The sequence below is a fragment of the Pungitius pungitius genome, chromosome 19 (genome assembly GCF_949316345.1).
Source record: "Pungitius pungitius chromosome 19, fPunPun2.1, whole genome shotgun sequence".
Taxonomy (NCBI): domain Eukaryota; kingdom Metazoa; phylum Chordata; class Actinopteri; order Perciformes; family Gasterosteidae; genus Pungitius; species Pungitius pungitius.
In genome coordinates, this window is record NC_084918.1 from 2,836,200 (window position 1) to 2,862,658 (window position 26,459).

At 47.5% G+C, this 26,459-nt stretch overlaps 1 protein-coding gene across 1 annotated transcript in view; it reads right to left on the reverse strand.

Annotated features, from left to right (window-relative positions):
• cdh7a (cadherin 7a) overlaps positions 1 to 26,459 on the reverse strand; it is a 58,507-nt gene that overhangs the window by 17,519 nt on the left and 14,529 nt on the right. Inside the window, exons 3-6 of the mRNA XM_037456347.2 lie at positions 16,762 to 17,056; positions 10,225 to 10,344; positions 2,077 to 2,244; positions 436 to 623 (exon numbers count right to left, since the gene is read on the reverse strand). Coding sequence (XP_037312244.2) covers positions 436 to 623; positions 2,077 to 2,244; positions 10,225 to 10,344; positions 16,762 to 17,056 — 771 coding nt within the window. The remainder of the gene's footprint in view (positions 1 to 435; positions 624 to 2,076; positions 2,245 to 10,224; positions 10,345 to 16,761; positions 17,057 to 26,459) is intronic.

Below are 26,459 nucleotides of genomic sequence, written 5' to 3' on the forward strand. Positions count from 1 at the left end.
TTTTCCTGGAACGCCAATCTCCCTCCAGCGCTGTACAGGCCGTCCAATATACGCCGCCGATCCAAAAAGGGAGAATTCACAGAGCTCGTAGATATTTTTTTCATGGTGCCAAATCCCATGAAAAGACTAAAATCCACAAAGCTGCAGTCTCTTAATACTTTCTGACTCCCCCCACCCTGCCTGTGCACTCAGCCCTGCTCAGTCCTCCCAATACTTCAAACATTTAGTCACAAATATGTAGTTTCTGCTGGAAATAAAAAAAGGCTAGGTAAGTTCCCCACAGAAAATGTTGCTCTAACAGGTGGAAAATGGTATTTATGAATTAGTTGGGGGCTTTTACAAGCTATTGATTAATTCACATTTGGTGCTTTTTAAAATATATGATGTAATATCTCTTTGTAAGGAAGAGAAATACCACACACGGGCTCCGGGTACCTTGAGGAGAACGATGACCCCGTCCTGCGTGCTCTCGTCGGTCGTTATGTTGAACACGCCGGGCCCGTCGCCGTCCATGATCCTGTAGTCCATCTCGGCGTTGGAGCCGACGTCCGCGTCGGCCGCTTTGATTCTGGCCACGACGGATCGCAGCGGCAGCGACTCCGGCACCGCGTGCAGATAGTTTTCTGGGGGGAGGGAGGACAGCAGCGGATGCCGGTAATGGATGTGCTTATTTCACCACCAACTCACCTTCAAGCAGCTCAGATAGCTTTTTTTTTTGTATACCCCCTTCAGCTTTGATTCAGCTGTGTGGCTCCTCAATAAATTCATGTTGCGTAACGCAGACAGACAGACAGACAGACAGACAGACAGACAGACAGACAGACAGACAGACAGCAGCAGTTGTGACACACAGGGAATGAAGCGGTTTGCTTCGTGCAGCAGTGGAGAATCCGATGTGCGAGTTGGATAAAAAGCGAAGACCATTTTACAGCTGGAAAAGAATATTTAGCATATTGTAAAGCTCCCTTAATGCTGCCTTGATGTAATGGCTTACCCCGAGACCAAAATAGAAAGGGAATTTTAAAAAGACTGATGCTAAAGGTCCTTTCGGTATCTTCCATGGGATGAAATGTCCACTCGAGGATTCTATTACTCAAAAACTCTCCATTGTGTTCCCTCGGCTTTCTGTCTGACCCTTTGGGTTTAAAGCACTCTTATAAGAATAAAGAAGGGAATCATATTCATAATCATAATCTACCCAATCACCACGGCAGAGCTCATTACCAGACCTTTCCGTGTTCCTTACAGTGTCTCCCTCAGCCACCGTCTAAATGCTAATCTGCCTGACATTGTTTGCCGCCATGTAATCTTTATAATGGCTTTTTAATTTGCCGTGGAATAGAAGCTCTTTAAAAGAGCGAAGAATTGCTTTCCTCCCTCCGATTTGCCCCCATGCACATAAACCCCCCCCCGCCCCCTCCCTCCCTCCACCCCTCCCTGTGCGCTCACGCACGCCAACCTTGGCTTCTCTCCTTTCGCCTCGTCCAAGGACCAGCTCCAAAGCCACTGGACTCTACACCAGCTCCACTGATTCTACGGATTCTGACCTGTGACCCCTGTGAGCGCAACGGAACCGTCCAACGTGACACCAATAAAACGCCATTGATGACTAGAACCTGATCCTTTCTCCCCCCCCGGGATGGAGGTGGGGGGGGGGGACCAGCGAATTGCCTCTGCTTCGGCGCTTTTGGGATTATCACGAGAAGCGCCGCACGCCTTTGAGTCTCAAAGCCGAGCCCGGAAACCATTTGCAGCGCGTTAAAAAACAGGCCGACAACAAACGGACAAAAAGAGAACGGCGCCCCGATTGATCCCGGTGTCGAACCCCCCCCAAGCTCTGCACACCTTGCAGGAAGGTGCCTTTTTTCCCTTTCAGGAGAGGGTTCGCGGCGATAAAGAGAGAATTTGTGCCCGGGTGGCAGTTGGACCGCTTTGATGAGCGCGTCTGGCTTCAAACGGGCCTTTTTCCTGTTGAACTTTTATTCACCACACAGCAAACGCAGGAGGCCGCAGGTACCGACCACCCGGCCCACGCTGCAGTGTGTGTGAGTGTTCACGGCGGGGGGGGGGGCTCACTGTGGGTGAAGCGGGGCGGGTTGTCGTTGACGTCGGTGAGCGTGACGGTGACGGAGGTGGTGCCGGAGAGGCCGCCCATCTGGCCCACCATGTCTTTGGCCTGGATGACGAGCACGTACTGGTCCCTGGTCTCCCGGTCCATGTTGGGCAGCGCCGTCCTGATGACGCCTGCGAGGGAGGGGGGGGGGGGGGGGGGATTAGCTGACTTCAAACATGCTATTTAACATATATTCCATAGTGGATACCCAACAATAATCATACATGTGCTGTATTTTGTTATTCTGTCCGGTTTGTGTTATTTATTTATTTATTTGTGTGTTTGTCTCAGGAATCTGTTCCATCATTTATGAAGCATTTTAAAAATGAAAAAGAATGATCATTTTCTCCCGATTTTGCAACAAAGGATTTACCAGCAATAGCTTATTATTTTTGAAATGATTCAGTCATCCATGAGGGAATATGTCAGAGTTGAAAATATTTTTTTCGTTTTAAATTTTTTTTTTTTTTAAGGATTTTTAAATTCATGGAGCTCTACAATCTTTCCACAATAGAATCACAACAATAGGGAATAATAGTTATCCTTGAATTACATTCGCCTGTAAATTAGTTTTGTTGCACAGCTTTTTAAATGCCTCCAACCCCCCCGAAAGTATTGATTTTTAATACAAAAGCACACAAAGCTACATCTACCTGCGAGTTGACAACCCACTTAACGCATTTAGAAGTTTGCACTGAGGTTATTGGCTGGATGTCCGGCACCAATGAGCCTCTTTGGGGGGGCCCTGAAACGCGGCGTCACTCCCGAGCGGCTTCAGAGAGGGACGCGCCACGCGGTCAATGTTAAAGAAGCTGTCAGAGAGGAGAGCACATGCAGGGGCGGGGGGGGGGCATTTCAGCCGCCAGGGGAAATATTAAAAAAAAAAAAAAAAACGGATCAGAGAAGTGACAGCGGCGGCATCGACAGGGTGGCATTCATCCGCTGAACAGCTCCTGTTCAGCCTCGTGTAAAAAAAACAAAGAGCTTCTCGAGAAACCTTTTCTATTAACGCCGTTTTCCAGAGCTCAACTTCCTCTTAAAAAACGCTGTGCATTTGAAATGCATGGAAGAAATCCCTTCTGCTTTTAGAGTAAACGAATTAGCGCACATTGTGTTTTTCATTCATGAAATGGCACTTATTAAAACTCGTGAGATTACTCATTAGGAAACACACAAAGCCTCAAAACACACAGTTCCTGGATGAACGAATCTTTCTGACGAAGCCGATCAAAGCCGAGCTCTCGGCAGGAGTTAGTGCCTCAACATTTTATCATAATCCGTTAAATTCCACAAATAAATTGAGGTCCAATCTCTGGAGGACAAATTAAAACACTTGTTTTTTTATTTTTTCAGATGATTCAGCGAGAGAAAGGTTTCTGATTTAAAAAAAAGGCGTGGATTAAAGTCCAGCCCCGTGATGTTCTCACAGTGAAGAGCACAGCTGCCTGTTATTTGGGGGCTCGGATGGGGGGGGGGGGGGGGGGGTTAGAGAACAATACTCTCCTCCGACTGCATGCCTGGCCTCACCCTCATTCTGGTTAAATGTCTCATATCAGATTCTCATAGGAAAAGTACAAGCACACACACACACACACACACACACACACACACACTCACATAGTATTTGCAATTAAGCTCAATCCAGGAACAAAGGAGGGAAAAAAAAAATCCAATAAGTGAGTCAAAAGACAAAGAGAAAAATGAAGATGCCTTTTGACTGTCAACCGCGGGTGTACTTGAAAAATAAACAATTCCATTAAGTGTTTAATTTTCTCTCCCTGCCATCCTTTATTAATGTCATTACAGTCCCTCCAGCTGAAAATTGTTATTGGCTGCTGTAACTAAATGGCTCAGTTAGCTAAACCATGGCGGCTCGTCCACCTTCTTTCTTTCCAAAGCCGCTGCCCGAGGGCTTACGTCGGGACGACGGTGGTCAATAAAGCAATAATCTTTTGCTGTTGCTCTGCAAAACATGCCATTTCAGTCCTGCATCAAATAATGAACGGTGGGATGTTGTTCTGCAGCAGTGTGGGGGGGTGGGGAGGGGGGGGGGGGGGGGGACAAGGCTGCTTTTCTCTCCCGACGACAGAGTCAAAAACACGTCATTTGTTTCTTTCTTCTTCGGCTCGAGGTTTCAGAGAATGCATCCTGGGAGACGTGGACCCGCTTCGATTATCTCCTTTTACCGCTTCTCTGACGCGCTCTCGCGCGGTGCGACCCCCCCCCCCCCCCCCCTTCCCCCCGTAGCCAATTAGAGAGCACCACCGCTACCTGTGAACCCTGTTTACCTGAGAATCACCAGAATCCTTTAATACCAGTCGGACCCAAAGAGAACAAAAGAAACACGCTCTCTTCTTTTTTCCATACAACACTGGACCAGAAAGAGGAACCTTTTCAAACATGTGAGAGAGAGACAGAGAGAGAGAGAGAGAGAGAGGCGAGGGAGGATGATGGTTGGATTGTAATAAAGAGGACGGCTCCCAAAAATGAAAGAGGTTGAGCTGGCAGCGAGACAAATGAACGGCTGATTTACTTATTTAACACCGGCTTGGTGAGATGTTGGCCGTGGTTAATGATGCCATGAATCCTGATTCTAGCAAGCAACAAAAAAAAAAAAAAAGCAACACACACACACACACACTTCTCGCCAAGCGACGCCCTTCTAATCCACACGCTGATGTTGCGCCCCCACTTCGCGCGGCGCTGGTGTCATGGCGATGATTGAAAACCCTCCCGCGAGGCCCGCCGCATTCGCCCAGCTGCCTGCACGCGGACGCCGAGGCCCCCGGATGCTCGACGTTTGTATTGGGAGGAGGAAATAAAAGCGCAGGCTTTTTTGGGGGGGGGAGGAACCTTCTGGCTCCGCCGCGCAGCAGCCATGAGAGGTTCCTGATGAAGGTGACAAACACTTGAACATGAAGGGTGCAGTGCGTGTGTGTGTGTGTGTGGGGGGGGGGGGGGGGTCACCGGCAAAGAATGGATCCCGTAACACAAACCGAGAGGGGATGAAAGCTGCTGCCCAGGTAGTTTATTACTGGGCCACATGGAGGCTTCGCGCTCCAATCACGGGTCACCGTACCTGCTCCGCGTGAAGAGGGCCACAACGTAGGAGGGGGGAGGGCCCCCGAGTGTTATAGAACACCGGGTCCATTCGTTAGTAATGACACGCTGGGAGGGAACCTGTGTTGCTGTTTGTGATTAGATTTGAGGAATTGCGTGTCCCCGCCGTACGAGGGACGGCGAGATTTATCCCCAGCCTTGAGCCCGGAGGGTTTGCGGCTCCACGGCGGAGCGCACCTCCGCAGGTACGGAACACACAGTGCACGGACCCTCACAGGTGAGGATCGGACCGGGCCTTTTCCCTTTATTTGAGACTATTTCGATTCCCCGCGGAGGCTCCTCCCACCCGGGCGCCCCCCCCCGTCACATTCGGATGTCCCGCCTCCAACGAACCCCTTTCGGAGTCTAATTAATCCACCTGGCATTTTTCTCCTAACCAAACCCCCCTCTCGTTAATGCGCGCCGGGATAATTGTCTCCAAAGCCCTCGCCCTGTGGCGCCCGAGGTGCGCGTGGCCCGGAGGCAGCTGCTCCAACCTCCCCGAGCCCGCCATCAATTAGGGACGCGGTCCGTGACAGCATTTACCGCCTCAGCCTCACCTTCAAACTACAACCACGGGGGAATCAATCAATATACATTACAAAAACGCAGACTCGACCCGAGCACCTTCGGGCGCGGCCAACTCGTGTATTTTGCCGACATTATGTAGTGCTTCGAAGTTATTGGAGCTCTTCGGGATTAAGTACTTTTCCCCAAGGGCACCTTGCAGATTCAATTTGGGATTAAGAACGGGAGGAAGGAGACTTGTTGGACGAGAGTAAGGCAGGATGCTAGCCCCCCCCCCTCACACACCCCCACCTGACCATTAGCCCCGTGCCACTTAATCGCTAGTGCAGTATTGCAGTGCGGAGTGTATTTCAGCCCCGGCACTTTGTCAAAGTCACCCTGCGCTACGGGCCGGGCGGGTGCTGCAAATGGGACTAATTAGCAAGTTGCAAAGACAGAAGAACGCTCATCCCACAACACTCAATCCTGCTGGGCTGTCTGAGCAAAGCTGCTGTCCCCCGTCCCCCCCCCGGAGCGCATTCTGTGAGATATATATATATATATACACACGGTATTGACGATATGCTAGAAACTAACAGCTAACACAACCAGTGTGGCCCCATTACCAGCCAGTGCACACAGTACTCGACACCTGTGGGGAATTGTAGGGACATTTAAAGTAAGAATTTTGTTTGTTTGTTTAAAAAAAGAAAAGAAAAAATGAAATCCACTTGCGGTGGTTAATGCAATATATTGTGACTTTACAGCTAGCGGGCTTTACCCGGCCTGATGTTATAACACGTTTACATTCCAAACTTGACATGGATGAAAAAATCCAATGAACAAAAATGGCATATATATTAAAAAAAATGCAATGATTTCCAAAATGTGTTTTCAAACTATAATGTTTTAAGATTCCAGGATTTCTGTTCTATTTGTGATTCCTGCAATGGGGGTTAACGGGAGTCCGACTGCAGGACAACACGGGGCCTCTTACAGGAAGCAATCGCAACCCATCAAATCGTTTGAAATATCAACCTCGAAAGGTTTAAAGAACCCACTTTGCTTAATGAAAAACACTTCAGCAACCGAGGCCGCGAAAGTATACGAGCTCCAGTCATTGAGCTGGGAGGAAAAAGGGCAATATGAGAGTATAATGGAGCGCTCATGGGGCAGACTCGCTGTTTGAGCATCACTTAAATAAATGCCTGCTGGCGCTCTTGATTGGTATTGGTGTCGCGGGTTCTAACTCGAGACTCGTCCAACGTGGGTTCAAGTGTTTTTAACTTTGTTAAAGACCGTTGGAGTGCCAGGCGGAAGAGGTCGAGTTTCACGACCCGACGAGTGAGACCAATTCTTGGTTCTTCGTGGAGATGTTTCTCATTTCATTTCATTTCGTAAACAAGATTTTGGCGGCAAGTGAGCTGCTTTTGGATATTCGATGCTTGAAGGAAAGGTCAAACTAAATAACCCCCAAACAGACGAACATGAATAAAAAAAAGTGGAAGAGTTTTAAAAAGGGGCGACAGCGTTAGAAGCTGATAACACGACACAAGCCTCCAGACAGAAAAACAGCAGAGCATTATTTAAAAGCATAAATATTTCCCCAAGGAAATTCTTCCTGGAGGGAAACTAAATTAACACAAGCGTGTGAACACTCATATTTCTGGAACATACTATAAAGCTGTTTCTGGGGGGCAGTGCAGAGAGATAAAATCTACAAAGAAATCCATCCAGAGAAACAATGCTGCCATAAAAGCCTGCAGGATTTCCCCCCCTCGACGCAAACACACACTCTGCTGGTGTTGAGGTTACTCGTGTCCGCCCGCCATGTCTTCACCCGTCCCGTCCCGTCCCTCTGACGGCCACCCGGGCTCCTTCGATCCCGACACCGACGCGGTGCCTCACGACCACGAGACCCGGCGGGCACGGAAACGAGAGAGCGAGAGAGAGCGAGGATGGCCAGGTACAATCAGCTGTGGTCGGGGACCTAAGGGCTGTGTCTGGGTGCACATTTAGGTGTGTGTGTGTGTGTGTGTGTGTGTTTGCCTCTGGTGTGACAGGTTAATAAACCGGCCGCGGTCCTGCAGAAGGAGCACCAAGCTGGGATTTATTTGTGAGCCTCAAGTTTTACGCTTAAAGCAACTTAAACCTAAAAAAAAAAGAAAACATCTTTTTTTTTTTTTTTTTTTAATCCCCACACATGGGGACCAAGCTGTGGTTCAGTGCCTTGCTCAAGGACACATTGGAGGATTCTGGGCAGCAGAAGGTTTAAGCTCCGGGTGTGGCGCTGGTGGACACAATACGACTTTAAATGCCACAGTAAGAGACGGCTCCTCCGTACTATGTCCTACAAGAAGAGGAGAATAATCATTTAGCAGCTAAAGGTCGACATGTTTTAGTCAGGAAATCGTAGAGCTGTAAATCTTTGGAACAAAAGAATGTTCCCAGGTAAGTAGCATGAAGGTGGAAGAAATTACCTATTAATTATTTGAAATAGAATAAACTAGTCTACAGAGTAAACGTGAAGTGCCGTTGGGTTTTTAGGTGTCAAATAACCAACTGTTTCCTGCCGTGGTTTTATAAAAAAAAAAAAAAGTGAACCAACATCCACGGATGTCAGGTGCTTGATCAACGAGGTAATTGATTATTCCCAGAAAGCGACGGCAGGAAAACATTAAAGCGTGCAAATAAGTCACGAGTTCCAAACCAGACTCGTCTCAATGAAGGTGATCACAGCACCATCGCACTAATTGGCCCACAGACGCTCCAGCGCCCGAGCCGCCAGGAACAATCACTTCAAATCAAAGATTCCCATCGGCGGCGGGGGGAGTCCGCAGCTTAAAGAGTATGCACGAGGATACTTTTTCACTTAGAGGGTGTAAAACATGTAAAATGTTCACCCCCCCGCCCCTCCTCCTCCTCCGAAACAGGGAAACACTGAAATGTCTCCTAATGAAAGCTTCAGCGGGAGGCTTCATTAGTCGAGCGTCTCCAGAAAGTGAAAAACAACACAGGGAAAAAAAATCCTGTGTACTCCTCAGACATCACAGATGAGTCGGCTCAAACCTCGATGGCCCACGACGTCGTCTCCTCCTCCTCAGACGCCGCGTCCGTTAATGCCGCCGCGGTTTGAAGCCATTTCCCTTTTCTTCTTGTGTGAAACAATCATCACTCCACTTCTGCTGGTTTACGCTCATTGGATGTCTACAGTGAACCTAGCGGGTCACCGTGGAGTCTTCTCTTCCCCCCCCCCCCCACCAGAATTTCTCCACCCGCCCCGGGAGTGAAAAATAACGACATGAATCCCTGCATTGCAGTGGCTCTCACCAGTTCATGAACTACATTGATAAAAAAAACACACACACACACACAGACCCGGCGCGTCCATGTGTTGCAGGATGAAGCCTTCGGGATGGCCCACATTTCTCTGTTTGCTTTGCATGAAGTAGCCGAGGCTCGGCAGGGCGGCGGCTAATGAGCCGGCTACGAGGACGAGGACCGCCGGTGCACTTCTCGGGATAAAGCGGCCCACAAGTCAACAAACCAGCGCACATCTCATGTGGCACGTTGTTTCGGGCCTTTTTTTCTCAGGCTTTGGTTTTTCACTGTTTACCGGTCAGCTGCGTTCTTTGAAGCAAGAGCTTGGGGATTGGAAAATGTTGTAGTTCTTCAATCGTGTGCTCACTTTCATATACTAGTGACTTTAGACATTCAGATTATTATATAAAAAGTAAAACTCGCAAGTATACTACACATTATCGTGGATTAATCCACCTGTTTTAATCTGTCAATTATTATAATTCAATAAAACAATACACATATTTCTGAAACGTGCCATTTTTTGTAATCAATTAAATTACTTTGAGAAAAATAATCTTTTTTTGTTTATGGTGAATATAGAGAAAATTAAAAAGCTAAATAAATAAACGATTTTTTGAAAAATAACATCCTATTTCAGTATATGTTAGATTAATGCTAATGATAATTACTTCCGTTTGGAAGTAAACCGAAAATTGACCGCGGAAACGCAATGGCGTTACATCACGATGGCAAATGCTCGCTTCTATGCTAAGCTAGCTGCTATGCTAGCTATACGAAACTTCCATTAAAACGAACCAAACCAAAACCAAAAAAGCTAACACTAGCATGCTAACATCCCATTTCAGTAAATGTTAGGGCTGTCAACATAAACACATTAATTTATGTGATTAATGTGCAAAATAATATTTTAACGTAGTTACCGTACGTTTGTTTACTTCCGTTTGGAAGTGAACCGTAGGTTGACCGCGGAAACGCAATGGCGTTACGTCACGATGGCAAATGCTCGCTGCTACGCTAAGCTAGCTGCTATGCTAGCTATACGAAACTTCCATTAAAACGAACCAAACCGAAACCAAAAATGCTCACACTATGATGATGATTATATCGATGACCTCGGGTGGCCGCATCTGTGCATCGCGACCCCCCCCCCCCCCCGTCTTGTCCCCCGCGTGGGGTCTTACCCGTCTTGGGCTCCACTGAGAAGTACGGCTGTCCGTGGATGATGCTGTAAACCACCCTGGCGCTGTTCCCGTACGTCGGGTCATCTGCGTCTGTGGCCGCCACTTGCACCACCATGGTTCCTGTGGACGGAAATAAAAGCCTCTCGATTAGTCTCCATCCGGCGGCCGAGTCCGACGGAGCCAGATGAGGGAAACAGTCATCGTCATCATCATCATCATCATCATCAGAGCGCGCGCGACCGATTCGACTTGAAAGAGTGGGGGAGGAAAAATAAAGAAGTTAGAAAGCAGTGAAAATGCAACTTGTGAGGCGGTTAAATAATCTCATTAGTCATAACAGACATTCTTTTGTTGTTTACTTTGAAGGTTCATTTTTATACAAATGCCTGAGTTTAAAGCACCACCGAAAGATCCGACATGTGCACCGGCTCAGGGCCTCAAACGCTGCTCCACACTTGTCTTTTTGCAATCCTTTGCAGGGGTTAAAGTGTCTTTTAGCTTTAGCTAAATTGTTATGGATCTCATTCTACACTGATCCCGAACTGATCCCGAAACCTTTTATTTTAACGGTTTGAACTGTTGCTTCACTGATGTGATAGGATGGCGACCTTATCTCTGTGTTTCACTAATTAGAGCTCAATTAAAAAAAGTATAGAGAAAACGATTTTAATGAGAAAAAGTTAGGGAAAGCGTTTTTTCCCCTTTTTCTCCACCCAGTGAATTGATTTCACAGTGAAAATCATAGTTCTCATGCACAGATGGTGACGCATTGAGAAACTGCTTCTGGAGAAGACGTTGACTCGCAGAGAGCAAAATGGAACTAAAACAAAATAAAATCTGAAAGCGAGAGGAGAGCAGTTCTGCCCCACACACATCTGAAGGGTTGGTTCTAGTTTAGATGGTTCCAGGCACTTCCACTGGATTAGATTACTCCCTCATTAAGTTGTGGATAAAAGTAAAGATGTATAGGTGTGGTCTGCAGGGATCAAATTGTCCATTAGTAATAATTGATGGTCAGTATCATCTGATGCACACATCAGTCAGCTATAAAGCTAACACTGCACCATGCACTGCCTGTTAGCTACTGAGCCACGGCTAACACTGACATGAAATAATAAAGTCTAACAGAAAATAAATCAGTGATGTTCAAGTCTCAGCAAAAATGAAAAATAACTGACGTAAAAAAACATTCTGAGTCAGATTTAGTTTCAGCGCCCTTTAGAGTCCCCGAATCAACAAACCTCCTCTCAGCTCACAAGAAGGAAATTTTATTATTTTCAAACCCGAGCGTTGAACCCCGCCGACAACTGACAACTGTTTCTGCGTGGCGTGCAGTGTCGTCCTCTCCCACTCGTCCTCCGAGGCAGAGGAGGCATCAGACATGACTCCTCGTGTACTTCTTCTTAAACGTGCCGCCTGACGGGGGGGGGGGGGGGGGGACTCGAGCTGACAGCGAGGCGAAGGCAGAGAGCGTTTGAAGACTCCGCCGAGAGAGAACGGCGGGAAAAAAAAGAACGGCTTCCCATAAGTCGCCAGTTTAATGCTTGCACATCTTTACTGCCGTAGAACGAATGACCCCCCCCCCCCCCCCCATCCGGTGATGTATTGTTTCGGCGTCAGACTGTACGTCGGTGAGGGCCTTAAAGCCGACGCCCAGCGAACGAAACCATCGACAAAAGCCATTGTTGGAATAACCTTGAAAATGAGAGAGGAAAAACACGCCTTTACAAGTTTGACACATGAATATTTCACTTTAATAGCGAGCTGCGCATATACTGAGCTATAATATTGTAGCATCTGACGGAAAGTGCTGTCTGGCGAGTTGGTGATATTTCACTCTGAAGAAAACATCTTAATAAAAAATTTTTTTTTTAAAAGAACCCTGCTCTTCAACATGAGATGATTTTTACAGTCTTTTTACAATATGAAAGTGATCATGGAAATGGAAGATTAAAGTCCTCCATTCCGGGCCGTAAAGCAAAATGAGCCGGCTCCTGTGGAGAAGTTATCACCGGGCCCAGCTGCAGAAGGACACCTAGATTATATCATCGCCTCTTAGTCGTGACAGGTTATATTACAGGTAGTTTAAAACACCAAGGTCAAAGGACGGCTCCACGGAAAAAGAGAACTCGGGCCCATGGCAGAAATCCCCTTTTTTTTACAGGTTGATAGTTAAAATCCCTCCACCCGGCGAGGCGGTAAATTGACATTCAACATGGAACCCGCGTGGAGCTCGGCTCTGAAGGGGTCCATCCCTCCTGCAGGTTGTCCGGCGAGCATCATTCCCGCAAACAAATTGCAGGAATGAAACATTTTGAAACTTGAGCCCGATTCTTCCTGCTCCACGAGGCTGTCACCTGCTACTCAATCTGCCCCCCCCTCCCCCCCCGCGCCCCTCCCGGTGTCGCTCCGCCCTCGTTGACTGGAGCTGGAGCTGATGTTTGCATTTTTGTATTTATTCCCCCCCCCCCCCTCCCCCACCCCCCCGCAGCTGTGTGCGAAACAGGTTTCTTAATCAATTCCGCATCTTGGGTGAGCAACTGTCATCTGCCAGTAATGAAAATAAATGTGGCGTGCCGGGGCTGAGGGCGGGAGACAGGTATTCTTCGAGGGCTCTTGCGTAAACGTGGCCGCGACCCGAGCGCCGACGTGCATTTCTGAGTGCACGCTGTGAGCTGCGCGCCGCCGAGAAACACAACACAGGTATTTATGAATATTCAAAGCTTTGGTTTTCAATTCAATAACTGAGCATGCAATGGTTTTAAAAGAAAGTTCCTATCTCTGTTTTAACAGGCAAGGTTCTCTCTATTGTTGCTTCATGAAGTACACCTGCACAATCTAATGCAGTCCGATGCATGATGAAGACCCCTTTTAGAAAGTCTGTCCAGTTCAATGACAAAAACATTTTAATGCGGCCCGCCCTGCGGTGGAAGAAGTACTTTTCTGAAGTGAACGTAACACTCATACGTGAAAATACTCCAGTACCAGTCCAAGTATAAAAGTATCGGCAAAATATGCTAGGCATCATGTGTGTTTGTGGTGATAGAAACTCTGTTAAATAAGCTCAGACAAATGGCTGTTTTCAGCTTTGTGACGATGCAAATTCCAGCCGAATCCTGAGGCTTTTTGAAATATAATTTACCCAAAAAATTATCGGAGAATCAACCGAAAAAAGTCAATTTTTAACATCAGCCAATTTGCAGATTCATGCTTTTCACGGGACAAGAAGGCTGCGACTCATTGTAATCTGATACAAATGTAGTGCAGTGCAACATTAAAAATGAACCCCCACGCTACAGTGGACCGAAGAAGGTGATGAATAAACACTAGAAACCCTCCTTGGTTCAAAAGCCCGTCCCTTGCCCCCTGACAGCTGGATGAAGGAGGGGGGGGGCAGCGCGTTCCGGGGGCCTCGGCTCGACATCGCGCTCTCTGTGCTTGTAATGAGCGGCGCTCGGAGGGAGGGGAGCGACTGTCACACCTCCAGCCCTCCTGTCTCCATCGCCGACGTCCCGCCCCACCCTCGCCCCCCCCCCGATTAAGACAGAAGCCTTCAGAGATCCCCCGGGGCCCAAAAAAGGTCTCCACGTGCGTGTGGACCAGTCCTCCCTCTAATTACTTGGATTCATTAAATCCATGATTTCCCCTAAATTGAACTCATTCATCAGCGGCGCAGAGCTGTGACCAATAATGATTTAAAGACATCTATGGAGGGATCATTGAGGACGGGAGGACGCCTGCTCTTTTACTGCATCGATGATTGCTTTGAGCAGATATTTACACAGGGAGGCGCCGCATTGTTCCCTCAGCTCGCGGCGAAGACCTTCACGGGAGCCGGCAGGGTAAATAAAGTGGCGAGGGTGCCCCCCCCCCCCCCAAGGCGGTGGGAACGCATTCCTCCTCCTCCTCCTCCTCCTCCTCCTCCGTGGTTGATGTGCCGAGGCGCTGTCTTATCTCGGGTTGGACACGAGACTCCGAGCCCTTGTACTCTAATCCTCTGGTTCCTTAAGCCTGAGCTCTGTACCCCCCCAAACCCCCCCCCACCCCCCCCAAAGTAATCCTTCAGAGATCTCCCTGCCTGTGTAGTAAAGCAAAGCACTGCTCCCCGCCGCCTCGTGTGCACGCTCAAATGTTCCCTCTGGAGGTCGTGAGGAAGCCGGAACACCTTTTGTTGTTTACTCACTCATTTCTGTCTGGGGGGCCGTGGGGTGGGGTGAGGGAGGGGGGGGGGGGTTGCGGCATGTTCAAAAAGGTGCGTGCTAACGTTTTCCTCTAGTTGACATCATGTCATCGATGCCCCCATGTGGGCCGAACCCTCTTTTCTCTATTCTCAAACCCCCCCCCTCACGTTCCCCAAGTTACCACAGGCCGAGCAACACATCTCTCCTTTTAGATTACAGTCAACGTAGAACTCTTGATGGAAGCAAAGACCTTGTGGGGAGTTTTATGGCTTGAGAACTCACCAGTCAGACCGGTAGGAGAAAATGTCAATGGTCTCATAAAATGACTGACCATGAAATTAGGTAACTCCAAAAAATCTCAGAAACAGTCTTGAGGGACTTGCTTAAACAACTATATATATGAAATACTGTATATATGATGATGTTTTAAATAATCTGGAACATACCACCTATCACCTATTTTATTTTTTGCTGTAGATATCGCTGGTCGTTTTGATTGGACCACAGCTCCCAGCATGCCCAGCTCCCGCCTGGGGAGCCCCCGGCGGGAGCTGGAAGGGGTTACGGATGCTGCTGTGTCTCTCACGGATGGATGGGAATGTGTTTCTCTGGATCAGGCATTATTCAGAGGCATTTCTGCAGCAGAGCGGTCGCAGTAGCGGGCGGCATGAACTCTGAGCCCAATTTGTGGGAAACATGCCCGTGGCCTTCAAGCGTGATTCAGACCTCAAGTTTGCTCGAGTCGGTTTTTTAAACATTCGTCACTCATCAACATTTCTGAGCCCCAGAGGTCTTGGCGGCATTTGTGAGGCGATAAATATGTAAATTTAGGTACATCAGGCTCACTTAAAGACACCATCAAATAGCACGTATTGGTCACCTGGTAATATTTCAAACATATCAAATATTTGCTGCTGTGTTAGATCCAACATGCTGTGTAAATACGGCGGCCACTCTCTCTGTTTCCTACACACCTGCTAAGCTGAAAAGCCTCAGGATGTTGTTGCGGCTCATTTGCATCTACCGGCGCCATGAGGCGGAGCGTGACCCGCTCTCCGAAACCGCCGACCCGCTCTGACCCGTGGACCGTGCAGCAGGAGGCGCTGCGTCACGGGGGGGGGGGGGGGGGGGGTCGTCTCTGATGCGATGGCCTCCTGAACGACGGCGTCCAAAGCGGACACGTCGCAACAAACGCGTGCAGCGATAAATGACGATGCGGTGGGTGGAGTTTCGGCCGTTCCGAACCGCGCGCAGCGGCGCCGCTATGGAGCGGTCGGTTCCTGAGTGGAACAAAGCGAACAAATGTTCACTCAAGGTATCGAGGGGATGAATCGTTAAAGCTTCAGCTTGGTTCTGGGGGTAGTTTTGTTGTCACTTTGGTGATCATCTGACTTTTTATAAACTGAGTTTCCTGGTTGCCAGGTGATGGTTGTTGACTTTTAACGCTGTGATTTGTAGGCTGTCGCTTCTGACTTTACCTTCTTAACCTGTTTTCGCTGCTCAGTCAGTTTGACATCGTGGATAAATCCTTCAGAAAAAAAAGCTTTTTCCTGTTTCCAAAAGGTAGGTAGAATCGTTTCAGCGAGTGCGGACAGTTTGATGATAATAAAAAAGAATAAATGTTATTATACATTTCCTTACATCAATTCAATAACTGTGTGTGATTAATTAAATAGTTAAATGTTGAAACAAACTATGCGATTGTGTTTCTGAAGTGAGAGACCTTCTTTTCTTGTTCCTGTGATACATAATAAAAATCAAGGAGCTGTTTTCAACCACTGTGTTCTTAAAAAAACCTCTCTGTTTTTTTTTTCCTTTTATAATTTTTTCCCTTTGTATCTTTTGTGAAGCTCTTTGGATTCTTTTCTAAATCTGCCACATGAACGAATCTCCTCGTCAAACATTCCAAGGGAAATTTGCTACAAACGGTACAATCTAACTAAAGTGCTGATTTATCCTCATTCAGGGTTAGTTAAATAACAAAGAGGACAATAAACCTTAATAAATGCTCCGGAGGTCAGATTCCACGTAGTCAGAAATGATGTCGAGCTCCCTTCACGCACGAGAACATGCTCATGCAGTTTAAATGTGGCCCAACGTGATTAGTGCATATTGAGTGATACAAAGCGAACACGCTGGATTAAAATTAATATTAAATTTCCCCCCGAACCCCCCATTACCTAAAGACTGAGAGCGATGGAGAAAAACTCAGCGAGGTGGAAAATGATCAAATGCAGATGTCGGAGGGAAGGGCGAATCAAACAGAAAGTGAGAGTGTGGGAGGGCGTGAAAGAAAAGAAGGGATGAAGTAGATGAATGGAAGAAGAAAGTGGGGGGGGGGGCAATGGGCACTTACCTAAAGGGGACATCTCCGGCACTCCGGCCAGGTACGGCCCGTCTAGGAACTTTGGCTCGTTGTCGTTGATGTCCTGCACCTTGACCACGAATTCGGACCTGGGCTCCACGGGAATGCTGGTGATCCGGTCCACGGCTTGCGCTTGCAGGGTGTAGTAGGCCTGCGCCTCGCGGTCCAGGCGCTTGGTGGCGTGGATGTCCCCCGTGTTCTCGTCGATGGTGAAGATGGAGGAGGAGCCCTCGCCGGACAACACGTACTTCACCTTGCCGTCCCCTTTGTCCACGTCCGAGTGCAGCTGAAAGTAGGGATGTGCCGCATTGATGAACTGTTTCAGCACATTTCACACCATTTGGCGTGTTCAACGCGGTGCACAAACATCTCGTATTGAACACAGTGCAAATTCAACTGCTGATATTTATAGCGAGCAGCAGCGGATCATGTTTGTTTGGACAAACATCTGAATCAGATCAAAGCACGCCGTGTTTGGGCATGAATTCATTTTGCCACAGAATAATGGAATAAACTGAAACGGTGCCATTCAGTGCTTGCTAATGTAAATGCTCATTTCACATCATCTAACTAACATCCTCCATTAAAACCTCCGGAATAACAGACGACCATTCACCAAACGCGACTCAACAACATGTTTTTGTCCATTTGGAACATCTAAATAAAACGTTTCCTTGGGAGAAATACGTCAACAGACATGCAGAACTTTTCTAAAGGTGCACTTGGAAACCTTTCTAATATTATTATCTTTTATGTATGAGTGGATGAAGTGTCGGTGTTCCTTTTGTTTGTGTCCCTCCCGTTGGAATAAAAGGAGCAGACGGTTTGGTGGACGTGCGTATGTTCTCTGTGCAATCTCACAAATGACATATCTCTTTGACGTCACCTTTGATTGTTATAGTTGAAATATTTTCCAACAGTTCCATCGAGAGCAGCGTATTGACAGCAACAAAAAACAGCCCCACTCTACAGGTTTTTTCGCCCTGACAATCGGTAGCAGGAGCTGACGCCACACTGTCACATCCGTCCTTTGCCGTGACCACATCTGAAAGGAACGGCACACCAAATGACTGAGTCTTTTTAGCTCAAAGCATCCGGGCCCCCACTTTGAAACCCGAGTTTTTGTTTCCCCCGAGCAGGAACACGAACAGAAGTTCTGTTAGATGTTCCACAGACAGACTCCTCGGGTCGGCGGAGGTGTCAGATCGAGCTACATGCTCATCACCGAGACCTGTTCGCTGACTACAGCAGCCGTCACTTTGTGGTGACTTTCGAGATGACTTTAATCTCATCCTAATGACCGAATCACTGTGACACTGTGACATCATCGGAGGTATTTCATCCGATTTGGGACATTTGTTTCCACCTGAGCTTCGCGGAGAATTGCAATTTTTTTTGTTTTTTTACAGCCGGGATGGAACAAAAACCTTTGCGTATTACTTGAAACGAAGTGGTTGGCCTCTCCCGTCGTCGTTGATTAGGACACATTTCTCTCGCTCGTGTTACAAACCCTTCTCTCAAGTTGCCTGTAAATGTCAACACCTCATTATATCAGGAGAACAACACGGGCATTTACCGTGAGGTCAGTCATCGCGTCGTCTGCACGGAGGAACAGCGGATAGCGAAAGCGGCGCCTCTCCTGCGGGGCTGTTCTGAGGCCGGGGGGGGGGTCGAAGGTCGAGCACACTTCAAAAGGTCTTTTTTTTAAGGGGGGAACTCGTCGGTGCATTTCCTGTTTCTTGAGTCTCCTCCTTGAGCTTATTAGAAGTCTCCCTCTCTCATTAATTTAACCCATTTGAAACCCGTCACTGCTCACTTTCAGGCGGGTTTCAACTCTCATTGCTTTCCCTCAGCGCCTCGCCCCCCCCCCCCCCCCCCCCCCCGCGCGTGACGCGGCGGCGTAGCTCAAAGGCACTCGGAGGGATTGCGAGGGAGGGAAGGAATCTGAACGCCGAACACCCCTTGTGAAATCAGCGCGCAGACACTTATCTTCACTTTGTATGCAGGCGGCCCTCCAGGGAACAGCCTGTTAGCTTTGTGTTTGCTCGTTTGCCTCGTAGCGAGGGAGCGGGGGTAAAAGCGCATTAAAAGGACCCGGAACAACTCGCGGGAACACAGGCACCGTCCCCGTCGCTGCCACTTGGTGCGCTCAAGTGGTTCTTCGAGATTTTCATTTTTTTTTTTTTCATTTGAAGAAAAATGATGTTGGAAAGTGTGTAATTTGGTTCCTCTTTACGCCCCGCGTGGCTCGGCTCGGTGCTGAAAAGTGTAAACACATACGAAAACAGCAAATACTCAACCTCCCCCCCCCCCCCCCCCCGAGGATGTGTGTTTCAAGCTCTGTATTTGCACACCTCTCTTGAGGAGGGCGCAAATTCACCCGTTCAATGGACTGTGCACAATCCCCCAAAAATGGGGGGGGGGGGGGCTTCACAAACAACCCTAAAAATAAAAGAGCGAAGCGCTGGGCCGGCTGCCCTCCTGCACGCAGCGGGCCCTCAGTGTCAATCACGGTTATTACATCCCACGGAAACCTGCCAGCCGACGGACGGCATGGCGGGGCGAAGACAACAACAAGAAAAGGGTTCACGAGGCGCACACAAAGAAGGGCAGGAGACGGGGAGGAGGGGGGGGGGGGGGGGGGCGAGAAGGGTCGCTGTGATGCATTAAAGAGCTGAAAATGCCGGCGCTGCTGTTACCGACGCGCTCGGCTCGTCGTCCATCCACCGGGCCATGTGCTGGTCAGTCGCCATGGCGCTGGGCTCCGAGCAGAGGCTCGCCCACACCCCCCCCCCCCTGGTCGCCATGGAGAAAGGCCCGTGTGTGCGGACGCATGGGATCCGCACACACGGGCCTCGGAGGCCACGCCCCCTTAGATGTAATGACTTGTGGTTCAAATTCTTCCTGTTGAATTACTTTAAGGCTGCTTTTGAGTATCTATTCTCACACCTCCATATGTACGTGTCCGTTTTTGACTCTTTTACATATTTTATATTCTTATTCGTCACATCCCGTCCTACGTGCTTTGCTACTTTGCCTATTTTTTTGTTGTCTGACTTTATTGAGTTGGAAAGCATTTTGTTTTGGACAATTTGCGTTATTGTCATTTCCAATCCCCTCACGACTATAAAATACCGCGATTGCATGTACTTTTGGATTATTGCTGTATGAAAATGGAGTTATTGAGTTGGGGTACATTCCAGCATGGCGCGCTCTGCAATTTGTGAAGCTATTTAAGAGATTTACACACCGAGTTCTCTCCAACAGAGCTTTGTGTATTTCTTCTGAACAGCAGCATTGCTTTTGGACTCGTTTGCAGTTAATCAGTCCATTTCCCAAGAATAACTGCGAGTTATTTACTCTGGAAAAAAAAAAAAAAAGACTCCTCAAGCACAAAGGTAGTGTAGAAAGCGTCCGGCCCTAAAGAGCCAATCAGCTGATACACCTTTCTGCTGTCAGAAATATCAACTGTAAACAACTCGAAATGCCTTGTAGAAGCACTGGAGGCCTTTGCTTGTCGCGGTTTAAAGCTCCGAAAGGAGAGTTTCAGCGCCAAGTGGAAGCTCTGTCAGCAGTGGAGGTGAAGCGATGAGAGCGGTGACACCATTGATATGGAAGCCAAAGTTGAACATTTTTACTGTTTTGTGTCCGGAGTAAAGCTGCCTCGCGGTGAGTGAAAAAAAAAACCCCGACGTGTGTGACGGTTCGACAGCGGCTACAAAAACAGCTTCTTTTTTTTTTTTTCGGAGTGAATTTTGAAACGCAGAGGGACGCGGGCTCCTCGCTCTCTCGAATGTTCACGCGCGGGAATCGGCTTTCAATCAAAGTCACAAATGGTTTTATGCACTTGGTCTGGCATGTGCACCTGCTGGCTGAGTCACATGGCAGCCAGAGACGAGGGAATTAGAATTAGCTTTAAAAAAACAAGAGCTCATTCATTTTTCTTTAAACAAAGTTCAGATTCATGGAATTACTTCGGCATGTCCACACTAAATCTATTATGATGCAATGTGCTGCATATGATGCAAATGGATCCATAATGCGCTCATTAGCCAATCAGATCAGACAGGGACCACGGTAAAAGGTTCCTTGGGCCCAAAAAAAGCTTAAAAGAAATAAACACTGCACACCTTTTAAACATATCTGAAATTGCATAACTTCATTCCTAGATAGTTGCAGGCAGCAATGAATCATCAGGATGTTTGGGGGCATGCATTTTGATATGATGACTTCGGATAAAGTTATTCTTTCACACATTCCTCACGAGATTCTCGACACAACCCGACGTCCTTTACGCTAAAATACCTCGTATTGAATGAGTGTTATCTGACTGTGGATTTGATATGTGAGTCCATAATGAATAATAAATTACAAACAGTGCGATGCTTTTGCAGTTGAAATATCTCAGAAGATGTCTTGAGTTGCTCTTCCTAACAGCCAGAAAGCTACTGCAGATATCTTCAATAATACATCTGAAATCTGAATAATAGTCAAATTGTAATTATGCTTTTTTAAGCTTCATAGTCAACGGAAGCCGATAAACTCGCTTGAAATAATGAATTAATGTGGATGTGTTTAAGTTTGATAACTTTATCTCATGGGATTATTTAATTTGTACACACTTCTTGTATCTACTTTGTGGTAAATGACTAAATGCATTTTGGCTGAAGCGTGAGTTGAAGGATGTTTCTCTGCTGTAATCTGGTCCCGGCTTTTATTAATGTTTATTAATAAAACGTCGTAAATACTCCACGAGCTGTATGTGCAGAGTCAGAGACACACACACACAGGCATCATCCATCAAATTAAAGCTTATTAACTATCGACCAACATGAGCTCCTAAATGCTTTTTAAAGGTGACAACACATTTACTTTGATTTACTTTTGCACGGTGCTTCTGCACCGACACATGCACGCAGACACACACACACACGCACACGCATGTTAATTAAAGACATGATGGAGAGCGTCCCGGGGTCTGTCACTGTGGTGTGTCGCGCCGGCCTTGCCGCCGTGCACAACTGTCACCCACATCAATGAAAGTAATCAAGCTAGCAATCAGGGCGAGCTTTCACCTGTTTTCTATTTGTATTGTCTGTTCTTGTTGTGTGTGTGTGTGTGTGTGTGCAGCATTCAGCTGCCCCCATCACAGCGATGCACATAAGTAGAAGACAGGAATAGGCACCCCTTTCAAAGTGTAACGGGTGAAGGAATCAAAGCTCTTTTGTCACCGCGCGGCTCCTCAGATGCAACCGCTGTGACGACGACGCGGGGCCTGTGCACTACTGGGTACTGTTGTGTACCACTGTGTAGTACTGTGTGGTACTGTGTACTATTGTGTAGTACTGTGCGAGTGAACGCAGGCTGCAGCTGACAGTGGATTGAAGGATGAATCACATCTGTGACCTGAGGGGTAAGGAGCGAGGCCTATTTCGGGTACAGCGGTAAATAGATGAAATCACCTTTGCGTGCCGTTGACTTTTACACTTTAAATTCACTTCCTTACTGAGCAAAGTACTTACTACTAGACGCAGACAAAGCAAAAAAAGAAGTGACGATTGTTCGAATGAAATTGGTGTGAAATGCATTTTTTGTCGCCCAATCTCTTCTCACCTTTTTGGGACTTTTGGTGGAAGTGACGAGACGTAACGAGCGTAAACCCACGGAGCAACGAAAGATTGGACTTTAACTCCGGTTTAGTTGTAGTGGGACCAAACCCGTGAGGTAGAGCCATCGTGGTCCGGGGAGGACGACGTGCCGATTGGCAGAGAGACGGACCAATGAGAGCGGAGGAGTCGACCTCGACGTCGGCACAACGAACCCACTGAAACAATAAAGATCCCAACTATACCTCCGGGTCATGAATTATGCATATTTCTATCAATTTAATTGAATTGAATTGAATTTATTTTGTTTGTATTTAAGGTGAAATTAAGCACACAAAGGCACAACTTGAAGATGACCTTGTGGAATGCACTTTGGCTGCCGTATAAAAGGCGTTAAATGGATAAAGGATAAAATAAAGTGACGTGTAAATGTGCAGACTTCAGCTCCTTTGGGAGCTTTCACCCTCAGATCAACACAAATATGTATTTTACACACACAAGTGTTTCTCCTCGTGAAATAACAAACACTCCTACACATGCTCCTAGTTTCAATTAGTGCATTGGTTCTCTTTTTCCGCTCGTCTTGCTAAAACAGACTTGGCATGAACAACAATGAAAGTTATTGTCTGCCAAGTAAAGCAAATCTCAATTAAAAAAAAAAAGAAAAAACCCCTCTGTGGATCCTGAGGATGAACGCGATGCGGCCCGCCGGACGCCGAAACAGACGCGTCGGCAGTTCGGTTCTGCATGATTAGGTTGTGCGTTTCAGTTGGAGTAGTCGACCTCGAAATGCGACAAACTTAAAAGTTGTTCCTGTTTTCTCTCCGGGCTCGAGAGGAAACACTTTTGATTGTGCGGAAAATAGAAAGAGGTGAGTCACAAAAGCTTCTCGGGAGAAAAAAAAAAAAAAGAGTCGACGCAGCTCCGCGAGGACTTCAAAACCTCCACAAACTAGTTAGTCATTATATTGTTATCACATTGTGTCGGCTGCGTTAAAAAAACCAAACAACACAGTCCACTTTTGTGTGGTGAAAAAGTTGAATTGTTGTTCAAACTTTAGAAAGAGCTTCACTCTGCCAGCAGAAGCGTTTCCAACATGGCCGCCTTCCATCTGTCTAGCAGCCACTCACCAAACAGAAAAAAGGCCCTGGCACTTCGTTAAAACGCCTTAAAGTGGCCAAAATAAGGGGGGGGGGGGTATTTTCCACTGTCCACGCGTGTCCTTTTGTCCCCAAATGACATTAAAAACAAGAGCAGTTACAAAGGCCTCGTGGCGTACGTTTTGGGGGGCGTCTGTGTGACTTTATGTCACGCTGCTCGTTTAAGCCCGTCCAAGGGGCTCGAGTCGTCAAACTCACCTTCATTAAACCGAGACCAAACCGGCGGAGGGGTGGGGGGTTGGGGGGGGGGGGGATTTTGTGCCGTTAATCTCTGGATATCTGCCCGTCGCACGCACCGAAATATCAGGAGTCGACGGCTGAAGCCTCTCATTCCGTCGCAAAACAAACTTAAATCCACTCGGAGACGCGAGGCACCTGAGGATCCACACGGGCTCCTACGTCCTTCAGCGCCACGCTGTGAGAGCGAGACGCGTTAAACGCTACCTCTGCATCACAACAACAACTGCAAAACGAATAACTAGCGCAGTGTCTGAGGGCATTAGCTCTGTGAGCACGTTAGCATGCCACAGCGCAGCATTCATCGAGCTGCTATTGCTGTGGAATTGTCGTCTTCCCAAGTCTCCAATTCACATATTCATCACTTCATCAATTCCCGTTCCCATTGGGCCAATAATATCAATCAGATATTTTTTGTCAGGGCACAAAGTATATGGAGGCTTCCCTGTGCGAATGTTCCATTAAATGATTTGTCTTCGAAGAAAACACAAATAGACCAAAGGTTATCAATAAGAAAAGAGATCTTTGCTATTTCTTGCCATTATTTGAACGAAATGCCATTCACTTTTCTTTTTTTTTTAACGCTTGAGGAAGCATAATTGTTGCCTTTGTTTGTTTACTAGTTATCCACACGCACTCGAGTCCCCCCCCCCCCCCCCCCCTGCTAAATCAGGTTTCGCTAGTGTTTGACACACATCGTTTTGATTGAAAAAGCTGTTCGGCGAAGAGCACCCGTCGCTGCGAGCGGCTCGGAGGTGACCGCTCGGGGGGGTGACAGTGACAGTGACATCAATAATGTCTCCCACATCACATGGGATGGAGATGTGCCCGACAAGGACAACGGACAATACAAAAAGTGATGATAACCACCGGATTATTAGCCATAAATCATCCTCTTTCAAGGAATGGAGACTGGCATTACTCAGCCATTCATGACTTTAACACACAGAAGAAGTGTGGGGAGGGGGGGGAGGGGGGGGAGGGGGGGTGGTGGTTGAAAGGGCAGGCCTCCTCAGTGCTGGGAATAAATACTGGGAAATGCTCCGTTTGTTTAAAGTGCCATTTCCAAAGTGGAACCCATGTAATTGCCCCCCCCCCCGCGGGCGCCGCCCCCCTGTGGAATTTGATCAGAGCTAAAGCTGTTTAGCGATGTTTGCGGCCTGACATTTATTGAAAGTGGCCTTTTGGTAAAAAAAAGTCATAGATAAAGCGTGAAGAGTTTCTCCACCTCCTGAGGCCAATGAGGCAGAAAGTGTTCAAATCCCTTAAAAAGAGGGATGCATCATTTAGTCGCATCAGCTGGGGAACAGGTACAAGCAATAATATACATATATATATATAAATTATATATATATATATATATATATATAATTTACTGAGACACGGATCCAGAGCCGCGACGCTGTTTGAGGTTCGGAGTACGCCGCCATGTATGAAAACACCTCAAAATGAACATTATAAGACCGACTGCTACATTAAAGAAACTCGTCATTCTTCCCCGAGCTTTTTGATCTCTACGAGCCGTTTCCACTTAATATATTCACGGCGTACCACATAAAGTAATTACAAGTGGCCCGGCTTGTTAATGGGCCCCGCGTATCACATTCAGTAAATGTGAAAGAAATGTTAATTGTTTTGGTAATTGTACACCTGTGCGCCCTGATTTCATTTCCCCAGTGGCCTTTTGCACGTCTGTGAGCCTGATTTATACATGAATATATATAGATATATAGATATATACATATATATCTATATATATACAGACACCATGCCTTCAACTCTCGGTTCTCTGTTAACATGTAACTGACCTTTTGGTTACTGCCTGTTTCTGAGCAGGCTGTCGGTCTGTGAGCAGTTCAGATCTCAGCATAATGACGCACTGCCTTCAAAACAAAGGGATAAAAGCCATGCGTAACTTGAATGGTGTGCTCTTGCCACGCAGGGGCCCCTGGTATCCGCATGACAACGGAGCAAAACCCGGTCCCTGATCATCATTTCGGGAATCCACGTCCCGCGAGCTTCAAAGTTGCCGTGGCGACGGCGAATCGTGCTTTTGGAATGGTTGCGATTTTCGCATCCCGACGCGGACTACGTGCGTACGCACGCACACAAAACAAAAAAAAACACACTCACGTCGACAATGTCGATTGGGAGGAAGTGTGTTCGCTCATGATGACGTGATTTAGCTGACACAGAAGTCAAATGAACAGTTTTAGCTGACGTCTGCAGGACGTCACTAACGGGCGCCGCTTTACGCTCAGTTAATCTCAGCCTCCGCGTCACTAAACGAGTGCCTACATTTCCCGGGATGCACGCAGGGCTCGCTCGGAGGCGGCGCGTATGGATCCTGTCGGTGGGGAGAGCGGCCGCCATGCTGTTAAACACAGAGACCGGGCTCAACGTGTCTCGAGGGTGCACTCTGCTCTATTGATTTTCTTTTTTTTCTTCGTTTTTTTTGTGCCTGTATCAAAGTCCTCTGACAAGGTTTCAGACCTCCAGAAATCTGTGAATCAAATCAAACGTCAGGTGGGGTGGGGGGTGGGGGGGGCGTTTAGGGTGGTATCTTCGCATCCAGTCCTGTCACTATTTAAAATCCACCGCAGAAAGACACCGTCAAGCTCAAGGCGGAGGCGATCAAATTCAGGAAATTCAAATCTAGAACATGGTTTACTTTCTTTTAACATAA